Source organism: Pantherophis guttatus, chromosome 3 (assembly GCF_059756535.1).
Source record: "Pantherophis guttatus breed Tessera chromosome 3, ASM5975653v1, whole genome shotgun sequence".
Lineage (NCBI taxonomy): Eukaryota > Metazoa > Chordata > Lepidosauria > Squamata > Colubridae > Pantherophis > Pantherophis guttatus.
In genome coordinates this window covers 107,014,077-107,037,859 of record NC_142065.1, presented here as the reverse complement: position 1 = coordinate 107,037,859, position 23,783 = coordinate 107,014,077, and the positions used below count along the sequence as shown (strand labels likewise).

The 23,783-nt window shown below is 39.2% G+C and overlaps 1 protein-coding gene and 1 long non-coding RNA gene across 3 annotated transcripts in view; one reads left to right on the top strand and one right to left on the bottom strand.

The window, feature by feature from the left end:
• LOC148114739 (uncharacterized) overlaps nt 1–4,464 on the top strand; it is a 66,995-nt gene extending 62,531 nt beyond the window's left edge. For both annotated transcript variants that reach the window (XR_015733506.1, XR_015733505.1), the window contains one exon: nt 4,147–4,464. This is a non-coding gene — a long non-coding RNA (uncharacterized LOC148114739). The remainder of the gene's footprint in view (nt 1–4,146) is intronic.
• Nucleotides 1–23,783, bottom strand: part of TNR (tenascin R) — a 494,447-nt gene that overhangs the window by 87,966 nt on the left and 382,698 nt on the right. The window contains exons 4-7 of the mRNA XM_060690152.2: nt 17,492–17,968; nt 8,065–8,328; nt 4,642–4,757; nt 1,339–1,489 (exon numbers count right to left, since the gene is read on the bottom strand). Of these exons, the coding sequence (XP_060546135.2) occupies nt 1,339–1,489; nt 4,642–4,757; nt 8,065–8,328; nt 17,492–17,968 (1,008 nt within the window). The remainder of the gene's footprint in view (nt 1–1,338; nt 1,490–4,641; nt 4,758–8,064; nt 8,329–17,491; nt 17,969–23,783) is intronic.

Sequence of the window (23,783 nt, the reverse complement as noted above, 5' to 3'; positions counted from 1 at the left end):
ACTTCATGTGATGGCAATGTGACGCGGTAAATTTGATACCCATTGTTGTAGAGAAAGTAGGAGGAGGAAGATTTATTGGATATGTTCAATGCCTTGAGTTGTTGTAAAAATAATAAATAAATAAAAATAAATAACTTAGATTCATTCCACTGTTTTTATTTCCCTCTAATAATTTTTCATTGAGAATATAGAGACATAGCAGAATGACTCATACCAGTCATGAATTACTGGTTTCGGATTAGAATCTTTTCAAGCTGGAGATACAATTTGAACTCTATATGAGAAGCTGTGAATTTCATTTGAGGTTGTAATCCTTACTACTCTAACACTAAAGACACTGAAGTGTCAATATGAGATATTCCTCTAAAAAAATTAGTTTCTATGAGTCTTTTTTCACTCAAGTTGTACAGTATTCCTGGAAGGTCCTGTCAACTCCTGCTGACATGTTGCTGGCCTTGTCTTGACACCAAGCATACTTTAAGCTCCTTTATTCTTACTCATACTGCAAAACATAAGTCAAGGTCAAAACCCAAAGGAAAATAAAGAGAATGAAACCAATGATTATTCTAGCAGCTCTTCTATCATCACAGCAAGGTATGGCTTTGCTTATGGACCATTAGGCAGAAAAGTCTCTTAAACCAGTTGAAATGTATAATTGCTTCACTTGGCCTATAGATGTCATTGGTAAGCTACATCCCGTAAGCAGTTCTCAAACACTGCTATATCTGTAAAGGGGGAAAAATGTTTGTGTGCAATAAATGTCTGTATGTACTTGCTGACATGATGAAAGGATAAGTAAGGTGTCCATCAGGATTGCGCATTAATATTTAGCATGTTCTCTTTTCTTTAAAGGAAGACCTCCTTGTGCTATGCAATAGCTGGCATACATATTTTTGCCCGGATCAAGAATTCATTAACTCTTTATAATTAGCTTTGTTGATGCATCCTGTGTTGAAGCTATTTGCATGGTTTTCTTCCTTCACTCCCCAAAATAGATTTTGCTAAGTGCAGATATGTAAAAAAGATGACAAGAAACATTTCTAGACAAATGAAATCCTTGCTTCCTAGGTGAGAACTTGTTTAACCTTATTGTCGATCTATCCATTCCAGCAAAACGGTTCCAACAATGCTCATACAGGTTCGTGTTCCACAAATAGAGCATGAAGGAAAAAGCAAAAGTCTCTTCTATCACTGCATTTATTATTTAGAAGTATATTATTCCTAAACACGATGATTCTTCTTGAAGCAAATTACTTTTTAAATAGTCTTTTCCCATCAGGAAAGAAGGCTGATATTAATTCACAAGCTTACATAAAAAAGTCAGTTAGGGTTACTTACAGGTTGAAACACTGGCTGAAGTGGGTGAACTTCGGGCTTGTTCCTTGAGAGCTACAACATTGACTGTGTACTCTTCACCTGGTTTCAGACCGGTCTGATTGAAGGTTGTCATACTACTGGGAAGTTGAGCAATCACGCCCCCTTCATTGTCCTATAGACATTAAAAAAACTGATTCAAAGTTAAATAAACTTTGAATTGTCTCCTTGGGCATTACTGAACATCATGTTGCTGTGCCCTAAAATTTACTTCCCTTCTCTGCAAAGAAAGAGAAACATCCATACCCCAGCAAATTGGGAGCTATAGTGAATTTACTGTATGAAAATGTTTTTGTAGCATGAAGGGGCAGTCTGTAGCAGTATAGATTCTAATAATATATGGCATCTACAACCTTCCAGTGTTCTTACCCCACTTTTTAAAACACAAAAGAGCATATATAATCCCCATGAATAAATCTAAAAAGTGGACAAATATGTATAGGAATTTGTAAACTTTTGCTAATAAATAAAAGTATGGTAAGAATGGATTTTCTTTCAATTTTGAGGGGGAAAAATAATTGTCTCAATTTTAATAAATCATAAAGTGAGTATTTACTTAGAGTTGGACTGTTCTGACCAGTTCTGGAGAACCGGTAGTGGAAATTTTGAGTAGTTCAGAGAACCGTAATAAAAATCCTGAGTGGCCCTGCCCGCATCTATTCTCTGCCTCCGAAGTCCCAGCTGATCAGGAGGAAATGGGGATTTTGCAGTGACACACACACACATATATATGCAGGATGGAGGAATATACAGAATATACAGTAGAAACTGTAAGGAAGCCTGTGTATGTGTGAAAAAGAAAGGAAAAAAGAGAGGGAAGGAGAAATAGAAGATTGAGAAAATGAATAATCTTTTGTGTGACTGAGAAATCTTTTGTTGATATTTTGTTTGTGTTTGAGAATGCGTTACTATCCCTGAGATTGATGGATGAATTGTTGAGCTTGTAGGTATGTTTATGCTATTGTAAATGCAATATGTATGCGGCTGAACTTTCAGTATTTCCTGCAGCATGCTTATATGTTCAATGTTTTCCTGCCTCCACTAACATTTAAAAATAGGTAATCTTTTTAAAATATACAAAAGTGATTGTTAGTATATTCCAATCCCCCATAAACTGAGATTTACATGAATAATTTTATTAGTTTGGTTATCCAGACTTAATACTTAAATTGCGAAGACTGTTACAGAAGTAGGTACTAAAACAATTTCTATAAATTACCTTGAATCCATGAAACAGAGTGAAGGCAGGAGAACATTGTTACCAAATAACTTTTATTAGTCATTTTAAATATGATTTCATTAAAATAATATAGCAAACTATTAAAGAAATAAAAGTAGCACCTGCTCTGTAAGTTCCACCACACTAGTGACTGGTGAGCTGCAGGTTCAGTCCTTTCATAAAATATTTGTGTGAAAAATTCCTTGTGTGTCTAATCACACTTGGGCACTTAAAGTATTCAATTCAAAATATATTATTCATGTATGAGTGACAATGTAGTGGTATAAAATAATTGTACATAATGATACGTATAGTTCTGTCTTTGCAAATATATTATGAATTAGAAAACAAAGTAATTCTGACTTTCACTATACTATACATGCAATGATGTAATGATCAAAAAAGCTGATGCCTTTTTCACAGAGCAGGGGGTTTATATCTACGGTCAGCAGCAAACTACAACCAGAACATCAATCCTGTGATCTTCACTCTATAGTGTGACATCAGCAAAAGGTGGCCTGCTTTATGCATGTCAGCTTCTTCCACTACTTGCTGATTTCTATTTCTTCTGCCTATCTCTTTAAGCCTTTAAGTGGTCCAGGGAAGGGTGTATAACAAAGCAATATCTCATGTAGTCATGTGAAGAAGGACAAAGAGAAAGAAAAAGTGAGTTGGATACAGGATCCAAGCAGAGGAAAAGTCACATAAACTAGGTAAAATCCATTCTAGGGAGATGCTCTACTGCAGGGGTGTCAAACTCGCATCATCACAGTGGCGTCACGTGACGTATCAGGACTTTTTCCTCCTTCGCTAAAGCAGGCTGGGGGGGGGGCAGCATGTGACGCATTCAGGCCACAGGCCATGAGTTTAACACCCCTGATCTACTGTGTTAATCTTGTCCAAAGACAGAACCAAAACTAGCTCTATTGAGGATAATTCTAGAAAGAAGGATATATTAACAAACAACCAAGTCAAATTTCTGCTTTAATCCAGGAATGTGTGAATAAATTGATAATGCAGACATCAGTGGAAAAGGTATATATTTGGGTAAATATATCAATAAAGGGAAGTTCCAAGATGATAATCAAGAAAATCCCAGTGACACTAAGAACTCCAAGATCAAACGGTGTTACTTCCAATTTACATTATTAAGAGTCACTACTCTATGAAACTTTCTGTTGCAATTTTATTCCTTATCTTGCTCTTTACAAGGCATCTTCAATTTGATGGTTTAGTGTCCCTCAGTCTCTTTTCCCAAGCGACTTGCCTATACTGGACAATGAAGAATTAACCCTTATAGCTCTTGTATGCAGATTCAGCAGATTTCTCTTTTCCAATTTCTCTTTCAAGCAGATGTTTTCCCCTCAATCAGAAACTTAACTCTAAATTCTACCGTTGGAACCATTAAAGGTGGGAATCCAATTTCCCAGGTGTTTTGGATGCTACTTTGGCAAAAACATCCTTATGGTCATGAACAGATTGTAACTAGGTAAGACATATCTCTAATGATTTTCAACATCGCATTGTAATTGGTTTATTCTCCTTAATGATAGGCTATCCCTGAGCAATATCCCATCATGCATGCAGGCGGAGAAAAGCATGAAGGCATCAACCATCCAAACTGAAGTTGGGAAAATCTCTCATTTCTACCAATTCAATAACATTTTCTCTGATAGGGATCATGGCCTCTCTATCACTTTCTAATCTGTACTCTAAGCCTTCTAAATGCCCCTTTGAACCTGTGTTCAATCTTAAATGTTACTGCTGAACCTTGAAAGCTTTAACTATTTCAGTGTCAACTGAATGTAAGTTGAATAAGGTTGCTCCTTTCCTGCTAATGTATACCCACCCTCAATAAATTGCATATTAAAATTAAAGTTTCTCCTGGGTCTTTGTTCACTTTTTTATTTTTTTGTCTTCCCTCTAGTGCTGCACACATACTGTACATGTTCCCCCAGCCTATGTACCAAAGATACCATAACTTGAAATTTCTCCACATGTTTTGATAACAACTACTTCTGTTAAAAGGATATTTCCAAAGGCAAGACCTTGGGGATGAAGCTGATCTCCCAGCCATCAAAGGAGAAGGAGAAGGGTTCCCATTCCATCTCAACAGTGGTCTCTGTGATAGTTTTGAACTGCAGTCCTCGTGGAGTAGAGAGTTCTGAAATACAGAGATGCAGATAGAGATGGGGAATACAATCTTTCTTTAGTTCAGGTTTAACTATCCTCCTCACTACATACTCAAATGCCTATTTTCCATTGTCCAAAGTACATAACTGGGAGACACCCTGCTTCAACAGAACAATTAGAACACTTATACTATGTACTTATAACTCCAGAGAGGGAATGGTGAAAATAAGACAAAGAAAAGTATATCTCTACTTCTTGAAAGAACTCTCTACTAATTGAAAGAATCCAAGTTATTGAAAATGGAACAGTTTTGTGAACAGAAGGGAGATTTTCCCCGGGGTAACACTTCAGCACGAAGCAAGGATATTTGCAGAAGATTAATTATGTCCACAATGATATCCCGAACAAGCTCTATGGGTCAGTAATGCACTAATGCAAAAGTTGGTTGCATAATCAAGATAATGAAGACGAAAGAGGCTAACTGATCTCCATATGTTTCTTTCCAAGCTATGCTTGTTTCTTCAGTAGTAGAAGGTTTTCATGAATGCACAAGGAGCCTGGCTTTCCTAATGACAAATTCATTTGGCAGAGTGCCACAGCCCTTCCTGACTGAAAGCTCAGAATATTCATAATTGTCAGCTCAAAGCTGCAATTGCCTGTAATTCATACTTCTAAATTTTCAGTTGTATCTTTATGATATCATAGCCAGAAAGTGTTAATCTATCTATAGGAATGGAAGCTATTTGGTTTTAATCAAGTGAATTGAATAGATGTCAGTTGAGATATTTTTCTCTTGCCTATCGTCGTTTTAATACAAGAAACTCAGCGAGAAAAACATATTGGAAAGGCTTTATGAATGCTGCAGGCAGCACCAATAAAACTGTGTCTATGTGTATGTGTACTTCCCTTGTGGTTCACCTACTGAAAGATGAATTTCATTATGATATCTAAGATCAATTGATTTACAATTACCTTAAATCATCTCTCTTTCCTTACAATGGCATAATTTTAAAACATATGTAAGCTAAGGGTTGCCAATTTTTTAATCACCCCACAAACCATATCCTTAGCAGTTGCTTTATGTGTTGACAGCAAAGGTGACTGAACTTATTTCTGTGATATGAAAATTTCAATACCTCTAATTCAAGATGCTACCATACTCATACAAGCAGGCCAGGTTACCCTCCCTCCCTTAACCTTAATGGACTTGAATTCCCAAGCACTGCTGTAACCCAAAATTTGTGAGCAGATATGATCTGAGATGAAACAGACCTAATTATGCAAGGATGCTAATGTTGTTTCCAATAGATTTCCAACATCTGATTGACTTTTTAAATTACTAACTCAGTATTTCTGGGGGATGAAAAGATTGTAATGGGACTTGGATTTCAATGATTTTGAAAATCACATGAATATCGGTATTGGCTCTCAGAGTTGAAACTTTTCAGTTAATCCTGATAAATAGAACTTTGAAAGTGTGCCATATCTGATTTGTGTTTTATAATGTGATGCCTCTCTGCTAATATTCAGATTGGTTTGATAATATTATTTGCCTTTCTCAGGTCTCCTTTCTGGATATCAGTCCTCTATCAACTAATTTTTCTTTCAAACAGAGCAATTCATTGTTGCACAGAATTCTACTGTTTTGTCTTCATGAAGCTCAGAGGTCAAAAGAAGCCAACCACCTATTCATACACCTATAATGAGGTTTTCTGCATAATAAATTCCTGGAGATATTAAGTCCATACCAGTGGTGGGATTCAAATAATTTAACAATTGGCTGCCCTAATGATTTCTTCCAACAACCAGTTCACCAAACTGGTCAGAAAGTTAACAACCAGTTCTCCCAAAGTGGTGCGAACTGGCTGAATCCCACCACTGCTCCATACCCTTCCCAAGGTAGCTAGCCATATAAGAGTTGTGGCATATTCTGTTGGGTGTTGCTTCCTTTGATTCACACTGCTTGCTGTGGGATACCCTAGAAGTCATACCTGTTGCTGCAGGTAGAAAAAAACCCAAGTTTATTATAAATTGGGGAAGGACTCAATAGTGTAACATCACATAATTGCAGTTTCTCAGTCTGTGATTGAGTCTGACTGATTCAGTCTGTGACCTGCATTCTGAAGCTTATATTTGTTCCACATTCCTCCCCACCATCCCAAAGTGACTTTCTTATAGTCAAAGCAAGTATTGCAGTTCTGTGACATGAATTTATATTAGTTTGGCCTTAACTGGTTGATTGGAATCAGAGCATAATCTGTCCCGCAAACACTACACAGCAAAGTCAGCCTATAATTAGGGAGAGTGGCAGCTGTTTCAGCTAACAAATGTGAGGGTTAGGGAACAACATCAGCAGAAGACATGGAGGACAAAGCTATGTGCAGCAAGTAGCCTGGTCTGGTTTGGCCACCCTAAATTAGATTGCTGTTGTCAGCTGCAGAAAAGAGTAAAGCCTTGTTGCCATTGTCAGCTTGGTTGGGTTCTGTAAGCTACCGTTTATTGCCAGGCAGCAAAAATATCTCAATAAGTCCACTTTAATAGGTAGAGCATGACTGTTCCAAGCTTATACTGTCCAGGTTCCACTTGGATTTAAATAAATCATTTTGTGAGGATACATATAAATACTCAGCATGAGCAAGGACGCATGAATATTTTCTGGAACCAAAGAATTTGTGAAACCAATTTTTCCAGTATGTTAAGTGGACTCAGTCCCATCATACAACATATCTCTGACAGATTTTATGTGACCATCTCCCTGGTAGATATGTTATTCAACATATCTACCAAGCAATGTATAGCAAGGAACTGGGGCAAACAGTTGTGATAAGGGAAGAAAAACAAAATTCTGTTTGGAAATGTGATATAGAAATTTGGAAATCCCAGGGACCCAATAATCACTGAGATGATTGACTTTACTGGTGATTTTACCAAGTTCTTTTAATTTCTTTGGTATTCTTACAGATGTGTTTCCCAAATGAAATTTTTCCATATTGATTTAGTTAAGATATGTTGAAACTGACTTCAAATCACTAAATTTTATTATAATCTTCAGTTACACTTAATAAACCGAACTGCCTAGAATGCGTTTCAGTCTCTCAAACAAAACAGAACAATTGCTCCTTTGCTACAGAGGAAGCAGGCTTTCTTAACAATAATTCTATAGGAGTTTATAATATCTGCAACCAATCACCTTCAAAAAGAGACTTTTTTGTGTTTTAATCTTCAACCTTTTTAAACCTATGAAAAGGGATGTCCTTAAAATCTCTTTTTAAAAACTTCTCTCAGTTGTGAAACCTGAAATAGCAATTCAGGGTGCAGAATAAGTAGAGAATACTTACGGGTGGCTACCTTGACTCCAACAGGGGCACTGAGCACTTCACTGATAACAGCATAGATGCTGATGTTGTATGTCAGGCCTGGCTCTAACTCCTTCAGAGTGACAGTGCTCCAGTCACCTGGCACCCTCTGCTGGAGCTGCAGACCCCCTGGCACAGCTGGCTGGTAGGAAATGACATATTCAGTCACAGCCATTGGGCCATCCCATTCCAGGTCAATTGATTGGTCTCTGACTGCAGCCACTTGCAGACTCTCCGGAGGAGCAACTGGAGGTGGGGAGGAGAGAGAGAAGGAGACAATTTTCAAATGTGATTCACCAATCTCTTCAAACTACTCTTTGACATCTGTTTCCCTTTCGACCAACTCACTGAGATTCCGATACTGAGCACCTTACTTTGGGAGTATATTCTATTGAATTCAATGGAAAATGTTCCAAGTCAAATGGCACAATGGCAACATCATTTGTACATATTCCTACAATCAATACAGATTTGCTTTCATCTATACAGTATATTTAATGGAGCCACCATGATTCCTCTTCTCTGATGAAATCTCTTGATGTTATTGTCTTTGCAAGGACATTTTATTTTGTTAAATATTCACTTAGATCAGTGGTGAAATATAAAATTTGTTACTACCAGTTCTGTGGGCGTGGCTTGGTGGTGGTGGGGTAATATGTCTGAGTGGGCGTGGTCAACTTTTTTTTTTTACTTTTAAAACCATTTTTTCTACAACCTCTTTGGCAGAAGAGGTTGTAAAAAAATGCTTTTAAAAGCCTCTGACGATCCCAGCTGACTTGCCTGATCAGCAGAGGCTTTTTTTCCTTTTAGAAACATTTTTTCGATAACCTCTTCGGCTGAAGAGGTTGTAAAAAAAATGCTTTTAAAAGCCTCTGACGATCAGGAAGCTCAGCTGGGATCATCAGAGGCTTTTAAAAGCATTTTTTCTACAACCTCTTCGGCTGAAGAAGTTGCAGAAAAAAATGCTTTTAAAAGCCTCTGATGATCCCAGCTGAGCCGTGCAATCATCAGAGGCTTTTTTTTCCTTTTAAAAGCATTTTTTTTGGCTGAAGAGATTGTAGGAAAAATGCTTTTAAAAATAATAAAAAAAAGCTTCTGATGATTATGCAGCTCAGATGGGCATGGGGGTGGGCAGGGATTTTTGCTACCGGTTCTCTGAACCTCCCGCCGCCATCGCTACCGGATCGAGTGATCCGGTCCGAACTGGGAGCATTTCACCCCTGGCTTAGATGTTGTTTAAACAAATGTATTGCACAAAGTAGACTTAAATCTTAGTTAAAGTTAAGTGTCAGTGTTGTGTTTGTATTTCCTCCTCATGGGGAGACCTTTCAGGTGGACCTTGGGAATTTTTTTTAATTCATAGCTTATATTGTATTATTGCCATAGTAATTTTTTCCAATAGACAATCCATTTAGGCCCAAATAAAAGTCCCAGAAGTTGTGCACAGTTTTCTTTTGGGTGGCTTTGACTTTAACCAGCAATGCCATTCTCAACAACTCACTCTTTCCAGCATTCCACTTGTAATATGCATATGTGCAGTATTTTTACATGCATATTTTCTTTTACATAGTATAATATATAAACATTCCAGGATTTCCAAATATTACAGCTACATCAGTTTATGACTGTTTCGATCTCTTTCATTGTTTGTGGCACTTTGGAAACCGAGCTATGCTGCCTTTGCAGTCCTCGTTCCCATCTCTCAATTTGTTAAGGGTGCAAGGGAGCTTCATATGGTAAGATGTGCTTGCACACACAATTCCCCATCCAGATTCAGATACAAATAAAATGATAATAACTGATCTTTTAAAGCTATCTTTGGCAGCTATGAAGATTAGAAACATGCCTTTTTGAAGTGAGAGCTCAGAATTTTGGGAATCCAAATGTAAATGTGGGACAGTTGCTAAACCCCTAAGCTAAGGTCTGGTCATAAGTCTCTTTTTCAGTGCTATCATAATTTCAAACAGTTGCTAAATGAATGGTCATTAAGTGAAGACTACCAGTATAAAATATAGCATCACTAGAAGGAAGGATGATCTTTGGAATTAAGTAAGAAACTTTCTACTCATCGAGTATTCTTGTGTGTGAAAGTGCCAGTGCTAAGAGAGAGATCAGATAGCATATTGTGAGGGCTGTTTGGTAGGATATGGAATACAGTAAGTGGAATTGAAATTTCCACGTCTTTGTATTATTTAACTTGCCAGCTTATACATGAAGTGTGGTGAGGCTTTATTTTCAACTTAAACTGAACAGGTCAAATGCATGGCTGAGGCTGTAAAATTGATACATAAAAAAGCTTGCTAAGCCAAAAAGGCTTTGTCTCTATACAGTATTTAGGAGATATACAAATATATGTAAGTTCTCTTTATTCTAGAAATAATTTAGTACAATAAGGATTAACTTTAATAAGCAGAGGACATTTGAGAATATTAAGTTCCTGCATGTGCAGTCAGCTGTAAACAATAAGACAGAAGAGATTGCCTTTCATGATTCTACCTCACTGGTGAAGGAAGAAAAATATTAGCATGTCAGAGTCAATATAGAAACACACCCAAGCTTTTTAATTAGCCAGAGGAAATTACTTCTATCACATTAGCTGCTAAACACTTGACTGTGCTCTTTGTTTGATGATGGCATTGTTTAGTATATTCTTATTTCTCTTTGAGGTGAGACGCTGGGGACAATGAGGCAAATTTAGTTCATAAGAAAAAAAAACCCCATCTAGGGTAACTGACATCAATATGGATGTTGTTGTTAGTTGCAAAGTCATGTCCGACCCATGGTGACCCCATGGACAACTTTCCTTCAGGCCTTCATGTCCTCTACCATCCCCTGGAGACCATTTAAGCTCACGCCGACTGCTTCAGTGACTCCATCCAGCCACCTCATTCTCTATCACCCCCTGCTTCTTTTGTCCTCAATTGTTCCCAGCATTAGGCTCTTCTCCAGTGAGTCCTTCCTTCTCCTTAAGTGGCCAAAGTATTTGAGTTTCATCTTCAGGATCTGGCCTTCTAAAGAGCAGTCAGGGTTGATCTCAGAACTGACTGGTTTGATCAGCTTACAGTCCAAGGGACTCACAGGAGTCTTCTCCAGCACCATAGTTCAAAGGCCTAAATTCTTTGACGCTCAGCCTTCTTATGGTCCAACTTTCACCCCATACATTGCAACTGGGAAAACCATAGCCTTGACTATACACACTTGGTAGGGTGATGTCTCTGCTTTTTAGTATGCTGTCTAACTTTGCCATAGCTTTCCTCCCCAGGAGCAAGCATCTTTTAATTTCTTGGCTGTAGTCCCCATATGTGGTGATCTTGGAGCCCAGGAAAATACAATCTGTCACTACCTCCATTTCTTCCCCATCTATCTGCCCCATCTATTGAGGGACGAGATTTTCTGGAAGCCTTTGAAGCTCTTGCTGGCATCATCAGGTTGAGATATAGCACCACAGCCTTGGCTTCTGTTATTCCAACTGGAGTGGATGAAATGAAAACATGGAGTGAAGTGATAGGAAGGAACTTTCCACTCTATTTCTTAAGTACTGTAGCAATCCTATGCCCATTTGCTTAGTAGTAAAGTCTAGTAGTAAACTCAATGGAAACTGCTTAGACGTATCATTGTACTGTTAGCCACTACCTGTGTTCCAACAGTAACAATGGCTTTCTCAGTATTCTTTATATACAGGTAATAACTGGCTTGGAAACTAAACAGCTGTTGTGTTGTAGCAACCCAATTTGCAGAAATCAGGTTGTGAAGCTTTTTGTTACTGTATAATTTGTAGATGGCTGCATTACTGCCCTTAAAAGGAAGAAACCAGTAAATAATTCAAATGACTGAACTCCCACGTCCTTGCTTTCATGATACATCTAGCCTTGGGACCTCTGCAGCAAGCATGGATTGAGATGAATGGATTTAGCAGTCCACTCCGCATAGTTGGTCCAAACTCTCCAGAATATTGGATGATAGAAAGGGGGACTCAGCTCATTTTGGCATGCTAATTTATGCATAAAAGGTGTATTTGTAAGAACACTTGTCTATCATGTGAGTGCCACAAGCACCTCAAACTTACATTGAACCATTCACTAAGAATATCAAGCCACTCATTGGAGGAATTCCCTTTGGGAACAACATATAAAATAATATATTTGAGTGAATGGGACCACTGTTCCTGCTGCTGTCAATAAGGGATAGGAGTTCTCCAGCCAGCCTATGTGAAAATAAAAGAGATGTCTCAAACATGGCATCTCACAAATGTAAGAGACTGTATAATTTGTGGGAATGACCAGGGACATGATCTTTAGATTCTTAGACCATGATTTAAATTACTTGTATGTAGAGCTTCTGGCAGATGATGGGCTACACTTCACAAGAATCAGTAAGAACATTTTTGGAAAACAAGTGGCTCAGCTTATCCAAAGGACTTTAAACTAAATCTGGAAGGGGAGGGAGACCAATCTTTGGGACCTAATCCCAAACATAAATCTCAAAACATTTTGTAGTGTAAAAGAAGAGGAACCCACATACAAAGCAGGAGACATAGGAAGCAAATGCAGGGCCATCAAGAAGGACTCAGATGCTTATACACTAACAGATCAAGGGGAACTTATCAAATTTGCAGATGATACCAAGTGGGAGGAATAGCCTCAAGATAGCCTCAAGATAGAGAAGGATCTTGACAGACTTAAACACTGGGTCCTATCCAACCAAGTGCAATGCACTGGTGAGAAAAGTAAAGTCTTGCACCTAGGCAAGAAAAATCAAAATGCACAGGTATAGAAGAGGAGATACATAGCTAAACAGTTGTGTCTGTGAAAGAGATCTAGAGGTCCTGATGGACCACCACTTAAAAATGAGTCAGCAATCTGCTACAGCTGCCAAAAAAGCCAATGTAGGCCTAGGCTGCATCAAGGATAGCAACAAGATCACAGGAAATACCTCTCTATACTGCACTATAGTACCTCTCTATACTGCACCATTGAGCCCACATTTGGAATACTTCTTCCAGTTCTGGTCACCACCATATAAAAATGATGCTGAGGCCCTAGAAAGTGTGCAGTGAAGAGCAACAAAGATGATAAGGTGGTTATAGGCTAAATCATATGATGAACAGTTAGGGGGACCGGGTATATCTAGTCTAAGAAAGAGAAGGTCTATGGGTGACATGATAGCTGTTTCCCAATACTTGAGAGGTTGTCACAAAGAACAGGAGGTCAACCCATTATCCAAAGCACCTGAGGGTACGGCAAGGAGTAATGGGTGAAAGATTATTAAAGAGAGTTACAACCTGATAGGAAAAATTATTCAGTGGAGCGGCTTCCCTTCAGAAATTGTGGGATATTTTCAAGAAAAGACTGGACTGTCATTTGTCTGGAATGATATAAGATCTTCTGCTTGAGAAGGTGGTTGGACTACAAGACCCTTCTAAGTCCCTTCCAATTCTGTTATTCTGTTATTTTCCTCTGCAAAAAGGAAAGAGGCAGACTTCTGGAAAACATTAGCAGGAAAGATGCTGTTTCTGGTCATTGCCTCTTTTGCTTCACTCCCTTTGGACAATTCATAAGATGAAATTGCCTTGAGTTAGGAGGGAGTGGTCTTTCACAAGACCTCTTCTCACCCTTATTAAGCTTACTATTTGAAATGAGAAATGTGAAACAGCACTTTTCTCCTTTTTTAAAAAAAAATAGCCTTCTCCTTGAAGCAAAAGTAGAAAAGCACTTTGGATAAGAGCCCTCCTGCTCTTTTGTTTAGTCCTGGGCTTGATGAGCTGCCTGAGCTTATCATACCAAATGCCATGAGGGTGATCATGCAATAGCTAAAACCTTTCTGTTACTGGAAGTTCTAAAACATAAAAAACAAACTAGGGAAAACACATCCCAGATCTGAGTGGTCTTCTGAAACCAAAGAGTTTGCTACTTCCCATGGCATCTCTACAGGAAGCTAGAACATGTACGACTCTTCTAAAAATGCCTGTTCAGTGTTGGTACCTCTGACCTGCGGAATAACCCTTGCTGATTATCAGAAATACAGGGACAAACAACAATGTTTCCAGATATTAGAAATGGATTTGATACTCTTAAAGGTTGGAATAAAAATCCTTTGTTCTTCTACAACTGTTCTAGAATATATATTTATGATTCATTTATTTATTACATGTCATACTATTGTAATCTACAGGGTTTCTTGGTGATTAACAATTAAAGAGAGATAATGATTATAATGTCCACAAAAACAAAACTAATTAAGTTAAATAAAAATTAAAAATGAAGCAACAACAATTAAAACAATAAACATCCTATTCTCCAGAAGGGCTCTGTTTTCATTAGTTTCTGGAAGATGTTCAAAAGACTGCTAGTCTAATTTCTAAAGGGAGTTATTCCACAGGACTGAGGCCATAACTAAAAAAAAAAAATATCTGTGTTTTACACCCCAATTGCCTCCTGAAAATGGGAAATAGCAATTTTTCCTGAGAAGAATGAATCAAAGAGATTAATTTTGAGAAAAGGTGGTTTGGCAAGTACCCGCATGTCCAGCCACGCAGGACTTTATGGATGAAAGCATTTTGGATTGTATCCAGAAATTCACTGGCAATTAATGCAAGTTTCACAGCTCATGGCAACAAGTGCCAGTTAGCAAGCAGGTTAACAAGCATTTTGCACCAGCTACGATATTCAAGTGGTCTTCAAAGACAGCTAGATGATCTTGAAGGTGAGATCCAGTGACCTGCTGCAAATATGATTAGAGATTGTGCTGGAAGTTCTGGGAATCATGGATCGCTGCTCTTTCCTCTGGTCACCTGCCAGCATCTCCTGAAGTCCTTGTTATTGTCATGGCTTGCCCTCTTTATTAGCATTTTGTTTCTGGCTTCCTTTCTTCCATCTCTCCATCCTCTGATTTCGCTAGCAACTTCTTTCCAGATTTTCAATAAAGTAGAGCAGAGAAGAGCAAAGCCATCAACCCTCTGAGATAGCCCAGGTCAAGAAATAGATGCAATTTATACTAAACAAATTCATGATGGGATTATTGGGGTTACATGCTTCCTTCTATCTCTAGAGTATTGAACCCTTGCCAAAGTCTCTCCTTAATGGCTCATTTCTTCCTTCCACCACCTAATGGCACTTTCATACCTTGCACAAGGTCAGCTTGTTTTTTTTTTTTTTTTACTATTTTATGTAGAAAAATAGAAGGGTGTAATAATAGTATCTACATATTTTATTGACAGTATTTGAGAACAGCAGGATCTGCACTATTTTATTGGGGGAAGAGTGGGCATATTTGCATAATTCTGCATTAGTATTTTTAAGGGACTGGTGAAGATTTGCCATGAGAAGCTGCGACCACATTTTACCTCACTGTAACATCCAGAATATATAATACAGGTCCTTGAACTGGCACTTTATTGCTTATCTGTCAATTTTTTAGTATTTATCAGTTTCAATCTCCCATGAAATAAAAGTTATCTCAACAGCTAGCCTATTTCAATAAGACCTCTTTGTAAAAACATAGAATCTAAGGGTTAAAGAAATGTTGGCGATTATCTAATCCCTTTGTTCAATCATTAAGTCATGTCTGATTCTTTGCGACCCCTACCCCATTTAGATAATGGGTAGGTAGTCCTACCCACTACCTAAATGAATCCCTGCCCCAAAGCTTCCCCACCTCAATTAAACACTTCCAGCAAAAGAAAGTCTACCAGTTCCTAGGGCAGTCTGTCCTGTTCCATTGTTCACAGGGTCTTATTGTTGAATTTTTTCCTGATGACTAATTGAAATCTACTTCCCTGTAATTTAAGCCATTCGTTCTTATTTTATCAGTGTACTTCCTTAAAAGTAGTACCTAGAAATAACTACAATATTCTCAGCATGGTCTTTACACCGAATAAAAAGAATATATTGAGAAGACCATTTGACATCATATGATATCCTGCTACCACTCCAATCTCATTGTCTGGTAAGGTCCCTTACCAAGAATGCACAATTATTCTGGGCTATGACTCCTAATCTTTTGTTCATTTGGTTGAGTGACTATACTTTGCTCTTCTGCTTCAGAAACTTTACAGAGCATTGGCCTTTGGGTTTATTATGGCATTATCTGCCTAAAGATTTCAGAGTCCAGCCTTGTAGTTTTGGTAGCTATGTTTGATTTGTGGTAAGTCTTCAGTCCTTGAATGAAAAAGAGGTAATATTCAGAGAAAGCAGTTAAAAGCAGAAAATGTATGTTGCTCTTGGAAAACATAAAGGTATATGGGAAAGATCTTGAGTGGTGGGGTAAAGAAATGCTGTCTAGGAAAGAGATAAGAGAGTCTGCAGTTGCACAACGGTCAGAGAAAGAGACTCAGAAGGCACCCTCCCTAGCTTCTCAGACTGTAAATGAGAGGGCAAAAGTTTTGTACTTTCAGATTTGCAAGATTATGTTAATGAGGTCTTACAATAAAGTACAATTATGGTAGCTCATCTAGTAATGTCGCCTGTCTAGTCTACCCAGGAAGGCTGACAAACAAGCACAAATAGTAAGAAAATAAAACTTCAAGATTTATTAGAATTCAGTTCCATTGCCAAATGCATACATATGGTCCCTCTGAGCTGGGCATCTCCTTTCCTTTCTATCAGGGGTATCTGCAACAGGGCAAAAAAACAAAATAAAACAGGTGATGCTTAGATTGCACTGTTGTGGCCACCTTCTTGACTTTTTGACCTTATCTGGATCCCCCTCTTTTCTTCTTACCCAATATAGACTAGAAGTTCATTGAAAGAGAAGCCTCTTCACTTCTAGACTTGTATTAACAACTTCATAAAGCTTGCTTCAATAATAAAGGTCTTTCACTATTATATTTTATTATTAGCAGTATGCCCTGAAATATGGATGCATAGATATGCCTACTTGTGCATAAATCCTGTTTTGATATGACTGCATATTTAAAGAAAATGCATTTATCCCATTATTTTCCATATTAAAATATTTTCTTTTTTCTATTGTAAAATGCATTCTTCAACATGGATTGTCTGAAGTACAGTATGTATTTTATATGCTTTTAAAGTTTATTTGTTGTAGAGAAATAAGAAAATTGGAGATTAATAATATTCACTGTCTGTATTATGGGGAATGCAAATTATGTCTGTTTACTTAAAAATGAGGATTGAGCAAAGTCCTCAAGCATCTCATCGCCTTTAAGTCAACAATGCCCATGCAAAATCACCGTTTTCAGTGTTTTTTTTTTAAAAAAGATACATAATCCATTAACTTCTAATGAATCTGGTTGTATGTATATACTAGCTCCAATATTTTCCTTGGCAAATGCTCCTTTTAAAAAAAATGCTTCAGAGTTCTAAAAATGACAAAGTAAGGACTGAAATTTGCTAGGGGTCCTTTGAGCTTTATATTTATTCATTATCTTAACTGTTACATTCTGTCATACCTGCTGAACAATCCCGTCCTTGGTAACCTTCCTCGCAAGAGCACAGGCCTTCTTGGCAAAATCCACGCCCACTGCAAGCGTTGAGGCACCTCAGCTGCCCACAGTCTTCCCCTATATAGCCCTCTTGGCAGATGCAAGTCCCATTGGCACAGACTCCCTTCCCTGAGCAGTCCTCTGGGCATCTGAGCTCGTTACAGTCTTCTCCAGCAAAGCCTTCTTCACAGATACATTCTCCATCCACACAGAGTCCTCGGGAGCTGCAGTCAGTTGGGCAACGTGCCTCGGAGCAATCCTCCCCACTATAATCATTGTCGCAAATACACTGGCCATCAATGCACACACCCCGGCTAGAGCAGCCAAGGGGACAGAGAGGCTCAGAGCAATTCTTTCCAGCCCAGCCTTCATCGCAGATGCACCCACAGATTTCCAGGCTAAAGTTACCATGACTGCTGCAATGGGGGAGGTAATCCAGCTGCCCTGGAATTATAAAAACAATTATTAATGCTATATCCTTGGCACACTTCATACCTTCTTAATAATGAATAAAGACCACTTCAACTCAGCTCAAAGTGAGATATATTGGGATATCTTCAACAACTGCAATTGATGCCTCTATTAAATTCATAGTCCCTCCTCCCCTTTGTCCCCCAAAATGCGATTGGGTACCTCTCTCCATTTAGAATTCCCCACAGTGACTCTAATGAAGCATTGCAGTAAGGAATAAACATGGCAAATAATTCTACATTTTCCTGGCATTAATGGAAGAAGGAGTTTCCTTAATAAAGGCAAGGAATGAGAAAGAAAATGAGAGAATGATGGATGCCTGCAATGATACTGACCCAGCCATCACAGGACTTGGGTTATGAGGTTCCTAAGAACAGCTGGGTTGATTAGGTAAAGTTATAAGTCCTGGAAACCATTTAAGGAAACATTACAAATAAGTGTGGAACACTATTGTCCCTGACAATACTAGGTGCTAGAGGTCTTGGGAAATAAAGTTATTCAGATGTTATCATATCATGCTATGGACCTTTCAGAATATTTCCCAAACTCCATGGAATTTAAAACACAGCTTATGCAAAGGCCACAAAACATGAAGGGGTTTTAAGTGTTGCAAAATACTTTGCAGATTGCACATACTCTGCCATATATACGATATATATATATATATATATATATATATATATATATATATATATATATATGTAGGTCTTTGGTTATTCGGGTTTTCTCCCGCGTAAAATTGGAAGTGTCTTGGCGACGTTTCGACGAAGTCTCATTCGTCATCTTCAGGCTGGTGTTTTCGGCTTCGTGCTTCTTGGAGCAATGTGTGATCGCAGCTGTTTCTTCCTTTTAACTGCCAGTGAGGGTGTGAACTGATTGGGTGGGAGCTTGGCTGTGTTCTGATTGATTGGGGGTTTGGCTGTGCTCTGATTGGATGGGGGGTTGGCTGTGCTCTGATTAGATGGGGGTGTGTTCTGTTTAGGTGGGGGCTTGGTTGTGCTCGGGTTAGTCTGAGTTGCAGGGGGATTTGAGCAAAGGGGGCAATCAGAGCACAGCCAAACCCCCATCCAATCAGAGCATAGCCAAACCCCCAACCAATCAGAACACACCTCCACCCAATCAGAACACAGCCAAGCTCCCACCCAATCAGTTCACACCCCCACTGGCAGTTAAAAGGAAGAAACAGCTGCGATCACACATTGCTCCTAGAAGCACGAAGCCGAAAACACCAGCCTGAAGATGACGAATGAGACTTCGTCGAAACATCGCCAAGACACTTCCTGTCAAGTATTTACAAGCCATTGGCACATGTATCATACAGACACTAGTGGAGGCAGAAAATGCCCCCACCCCTATGTGGAGAGGAGGGGCTTACACTGAGTATAAAACCCCCTCTAACCTTTCCACCATGCTCTCTTTTACGTTTGTTCTCCATGAGACATGATCTTTCATAAGGGTAGTCACACACGCTGTGTGCCCCCTATCCTAATGGATATTAATACAGCCTTTGTATATAGTTAATATGTTTTGTTATATGAATAAATACATTTATCACATTTATTCATGCATCTGCCTTTGGACTCTTCTATGCTCCTGGGTGTTTCTACGATCCCAATTTCCACACTTCCAATTTTACGCGGGAGAAAACCCGAATAACCAAAGACCTACATACAAACACCCGCGAAAACCTCAGAAAACACACACACACACACACACACATATATGTATATGTATATGTATAGTGTTTATATATATATATATATATATATATATTTATATGGTATATATATCTTCCAATAAATAGTTGGAAATTTTAATGCAACAGAGTTGTAAGATAGACAGGTTTATATTCCAAGCCAGGTAATACAGTCTTGGAGCATCACAAAGAGAAAGTAGATAATATATATATATGGCAGAGCATGTTTTGATATTTTTAAGACTTTCTGTTATCGACTTTCTCTTTATGATGCTCCAAGACTGTATTACCTGGCTCAGAATATAAACCTGTCTATCTTACAACTCTGTTGCATTAAAACTATTTATTTTTATTTCAACTATTTATTGGAAGTTTTTCCTCCTGGTATTGATTTTCCAAGCATATCTCACGGTTTTTTTGTTTGAGCAGCATCATCTCAGGTACTAAGAAGCCCAAGAAATGTTCGTGTTCTTCGAATGGATGCCAGGTGGCCTAGAAGCTCCATATCCAGCGGGTGTTTCTGCCACCAGATGGTCGCTCATGGGCATTCTGAATAGCATCCATCACAGGGAAAAGTGGCCCCCAGACATGCAATTTACAGGCCACTTAATGTCCTGGTGTCTGCAGGATGGCAACATTTAACATGCTGCTGCATCAAATAAATGGAAAAAGAGAACTTAAGGAATTGGCTACAGGGGAGATTGGGAAAATCCTGGCAGGTGAAAAATGTTTCTGACACCAAAAGCCAAAGAGATTCTTCCCCATTCCCAGCAAATTGCAACTCTGTTAAATTCAATCCACAGTTGTGATAACAGAGGTTCCTTCTCCTACAACGATACATTGATGGTATTAATATCAAGTTTATATGTGATAATTTGGGAGATGGGGTGGGAGAGGGTGACAGTAAAATGTATACAGGTAGTCCTTGACTTATGACCACAATTGAGCCCAAAATTTATGTTGCTAAGTGAGAAATTTGTTAAGTGAGTTTTCCTCCATTTTACGACTTTTCTTGTCACATTTCTTAAGTGAATCACTGCAGTTGTTAAATTAGTAACATGGTTGTGAAGTGAATCTGGTTTCCCCATTGACTTTGCTTGTCAGAAGGTTGCAAAAGGGGATCATATGACCCTGGGACACTGCAAACGGTTGTAAATATAAGCCAGTTGTCAAGCATCTGAATGTAAATCACGTGACCATAGGGATGCAATGGTCATAAGTGTGAAAAAAGGTCATAAGACACTGTAACTTTGTATGTTCACTAAACAAACTGTTGTAAGTCGAGGACTACCTGTATTTTTGAGATTTGATTATGAACACTACCCCCACCCCCAGAAGTCTGGGAGGTCTTTTGGTAAAAATTGCAATTTTTTTTTTAAAGCTCTGGATAGCTATAGATCAATTAGCATTCTTGATGGATACTATGCATAAGTACTCCATCAGAATAAACTTGTACTTGGGTGGGTGAGTGGGTGTATCAAAGGTTTCATTAAAATCATCCAGCTTTCCCCCCAATTCTGGCTCAAATCAAAATCCTCAATCCCATACTTAATCAAAATTAAAAATATCTCCAAACATCTAGAATAAGTCACAAGTAGACAAGTCTCTGATTCTTCGGTGACCACCATGATCTTTTTAATAATATGTTGAGCCTTAAGGAGGTCCTCCCACTTTTTACTGCCAGCAAGAAAAGAACATCTGAAAGAATTTTACATAGAAAAAGGTAAAAAAAAAAACAAAAAAACCCTTAGCAGGCTACATGAAAGCATCCTAATATATTTTTTGGATAGATTTTTAACATGAGTTTGCATACTCTCTAATATTTCAGAGAACATCCTCCTTCTGAGGACCATTGCTGGAGCAATCCATTCTTATGCATTGTTGAAGGTGCACAGCATATTCATTGTCATTCCAATGGCTTAACTCTACCCTGGTGTCTCAATGTACATGTCCTGGTCTGTATGTACAGTCTAGAGGTGGGTTTCAGCAGGTTCTGACCATTTCTGGAGAACTGGTAGCGGAAATTTTGAGTAGTTCGGAGAACTGGTAAATACCACTCTGACTGGCCCCACCCACATCTATTCTCTGCCTCCTGAGTCCCAGCTGATCGGGAAGAAAAGCAGAAACCTTCCCCTGGATTGGGGTGGGAATGGAGATTTTACAGTATCTTTCCCCTAGAGTGGGGTGGGAATGGAGATTTTACAATATCCTTCCCCTGCCACACCCACCAAGCCACGCCCACCAATCCATGCCATGCCCACCAAACCACACCCACAGAACCGGTAGTAAAAATTTTTGAAACCCATTTCTGGTACATGTACTATAAACATTTAATGATGCAATGTCAAATTTTGCAATGGAAATGCTGTCAATATTAATTAAAGAGTTTGTTGGTTTATTTATTTATTTCAATTTTTATGGCCGCTCTTCTTACCAACGTGATTCTAGGCAACTACTCAAAACTTAGAGCCTAAGATTTTTATTGCACCTCTACAGTCTTTGAGTATTACATAATGCCTATCACATAAGAGTCCTATGACGCAGTGGTTAGAATGTAGTATTGCAGGCTAATTCTGCTAACTGCCAGGAGTTCAATTCTCAAGACTGACTCAGCCTTCCATTCTTCTGAGGTCGGTAAAATGAGGACCCAGATTGTGGGGCAATATGCTGACACTGTAAAGTGCTCAGAGAGTGCTGTAAAGCACTATGGAGTGGTATATAATTCTAAGTGCTAATGCTATAATGTAATCATTAAAACAGCAATAATACTCTGCAAAATAATAAAAATCGTACTTCTTCTTCATACCCTCAAAACCACCATTTAGTGTTTGGTATATATCTATGAGTGCATAAAAGTGAAATTATTGCAAATGATAACTTTCAACAAAATGGGAGAAGTCATTTGCCAAGGATAGGTAGATGAATTGTCCTTAAAAGAGATGGAACATATTGCCAAACTGTGAGCCCATCTTGATTTATCAGGCTCCCCATGGTTTCTAATCTGAGAACTTGCCCAACGCTACTCATGGCGAAGTGCTTCCTGCTGCTCAGTCAATTCTGGCAAACAGCAAGAATCTACCTGTGATAAATTTTATTTTATTTATTTATTATTTAAATTTCTATACCGCCCTTCTCCAAAATAGGACTCAGGGCGGTGAACAGCCAAAGTAAAAAACAATACATACAAAATTTAAAAGCAATTTAAAATAATTAAATATTTTGGCCGTAAATTAAAACAACCCAATTTAAAATCAATTTAAAATTAACTCAAGCCAGCCCAGCTAGTTGAAATAAATGGGTTTTCAGGGCCCGACGAAAAATCCGGAGGTCTGTTATTGTACGTATCTCTGGGGGGAGGTTGTTCCAGAGGGTGGGCGCCGCCACAGAGAAGGCTCTCCCCCTGGGAGTCGTCAGCCGACATTGTCTGGCGGACAGCACCCTGAGGAGGCCCACTCTGTGCGAGCGTACTGGCCGGTGGGAGGCTATTGGTGGCAGAAGGCGGTCTCGTAAGTACCCCGGCCCTAAGCCATGGAGCGCTTTAAAGGTGGTCACCAACACCTTGAAGCGCACCCGGAAGACCACCGGGAGCCAGTGCAGCTCGCGCAGGAGAGGTGTTACATGGGAGCGCCTCGTCGCCCCCATAATCCCCCACGCGGCCACGTTCTGGACCAGCTGGAGCCTCCGGATGCACCCCAGGGGGAGCCCCATGTAGAGAGCGTTGCAGTAGTCCAGGCGGGAAGTGACGAGTGCCTGAGTGACTGTGCGTAGGGAGTCCTGATCTAGAAAGGGGCGTAACTGGCGTATCAGGGGGACCTGATAAAAAGCCCCCCTGGCCACGGCCGTCAAATGATCTTCTAACGACAGCCGCGCGTCCAGGAGGACGCCCAAGTTACGAGCCCTCTCCGTGGAGGCGAGTGATTCGCCCCCAATAGCCAGCGATGGCGTCAGCTGGCTATATCGGGACGCCGGAAGCCACAGCCACTCGGTTTTGGAGGGGTTGAGTCGGAGCCTGTTTCTCCCCATCCAGGCCCGCACAGCCTCCAGGCACTGGGACATCACTTCAAGGGCATCGTTGGGGTGGCCTGGGGTGGA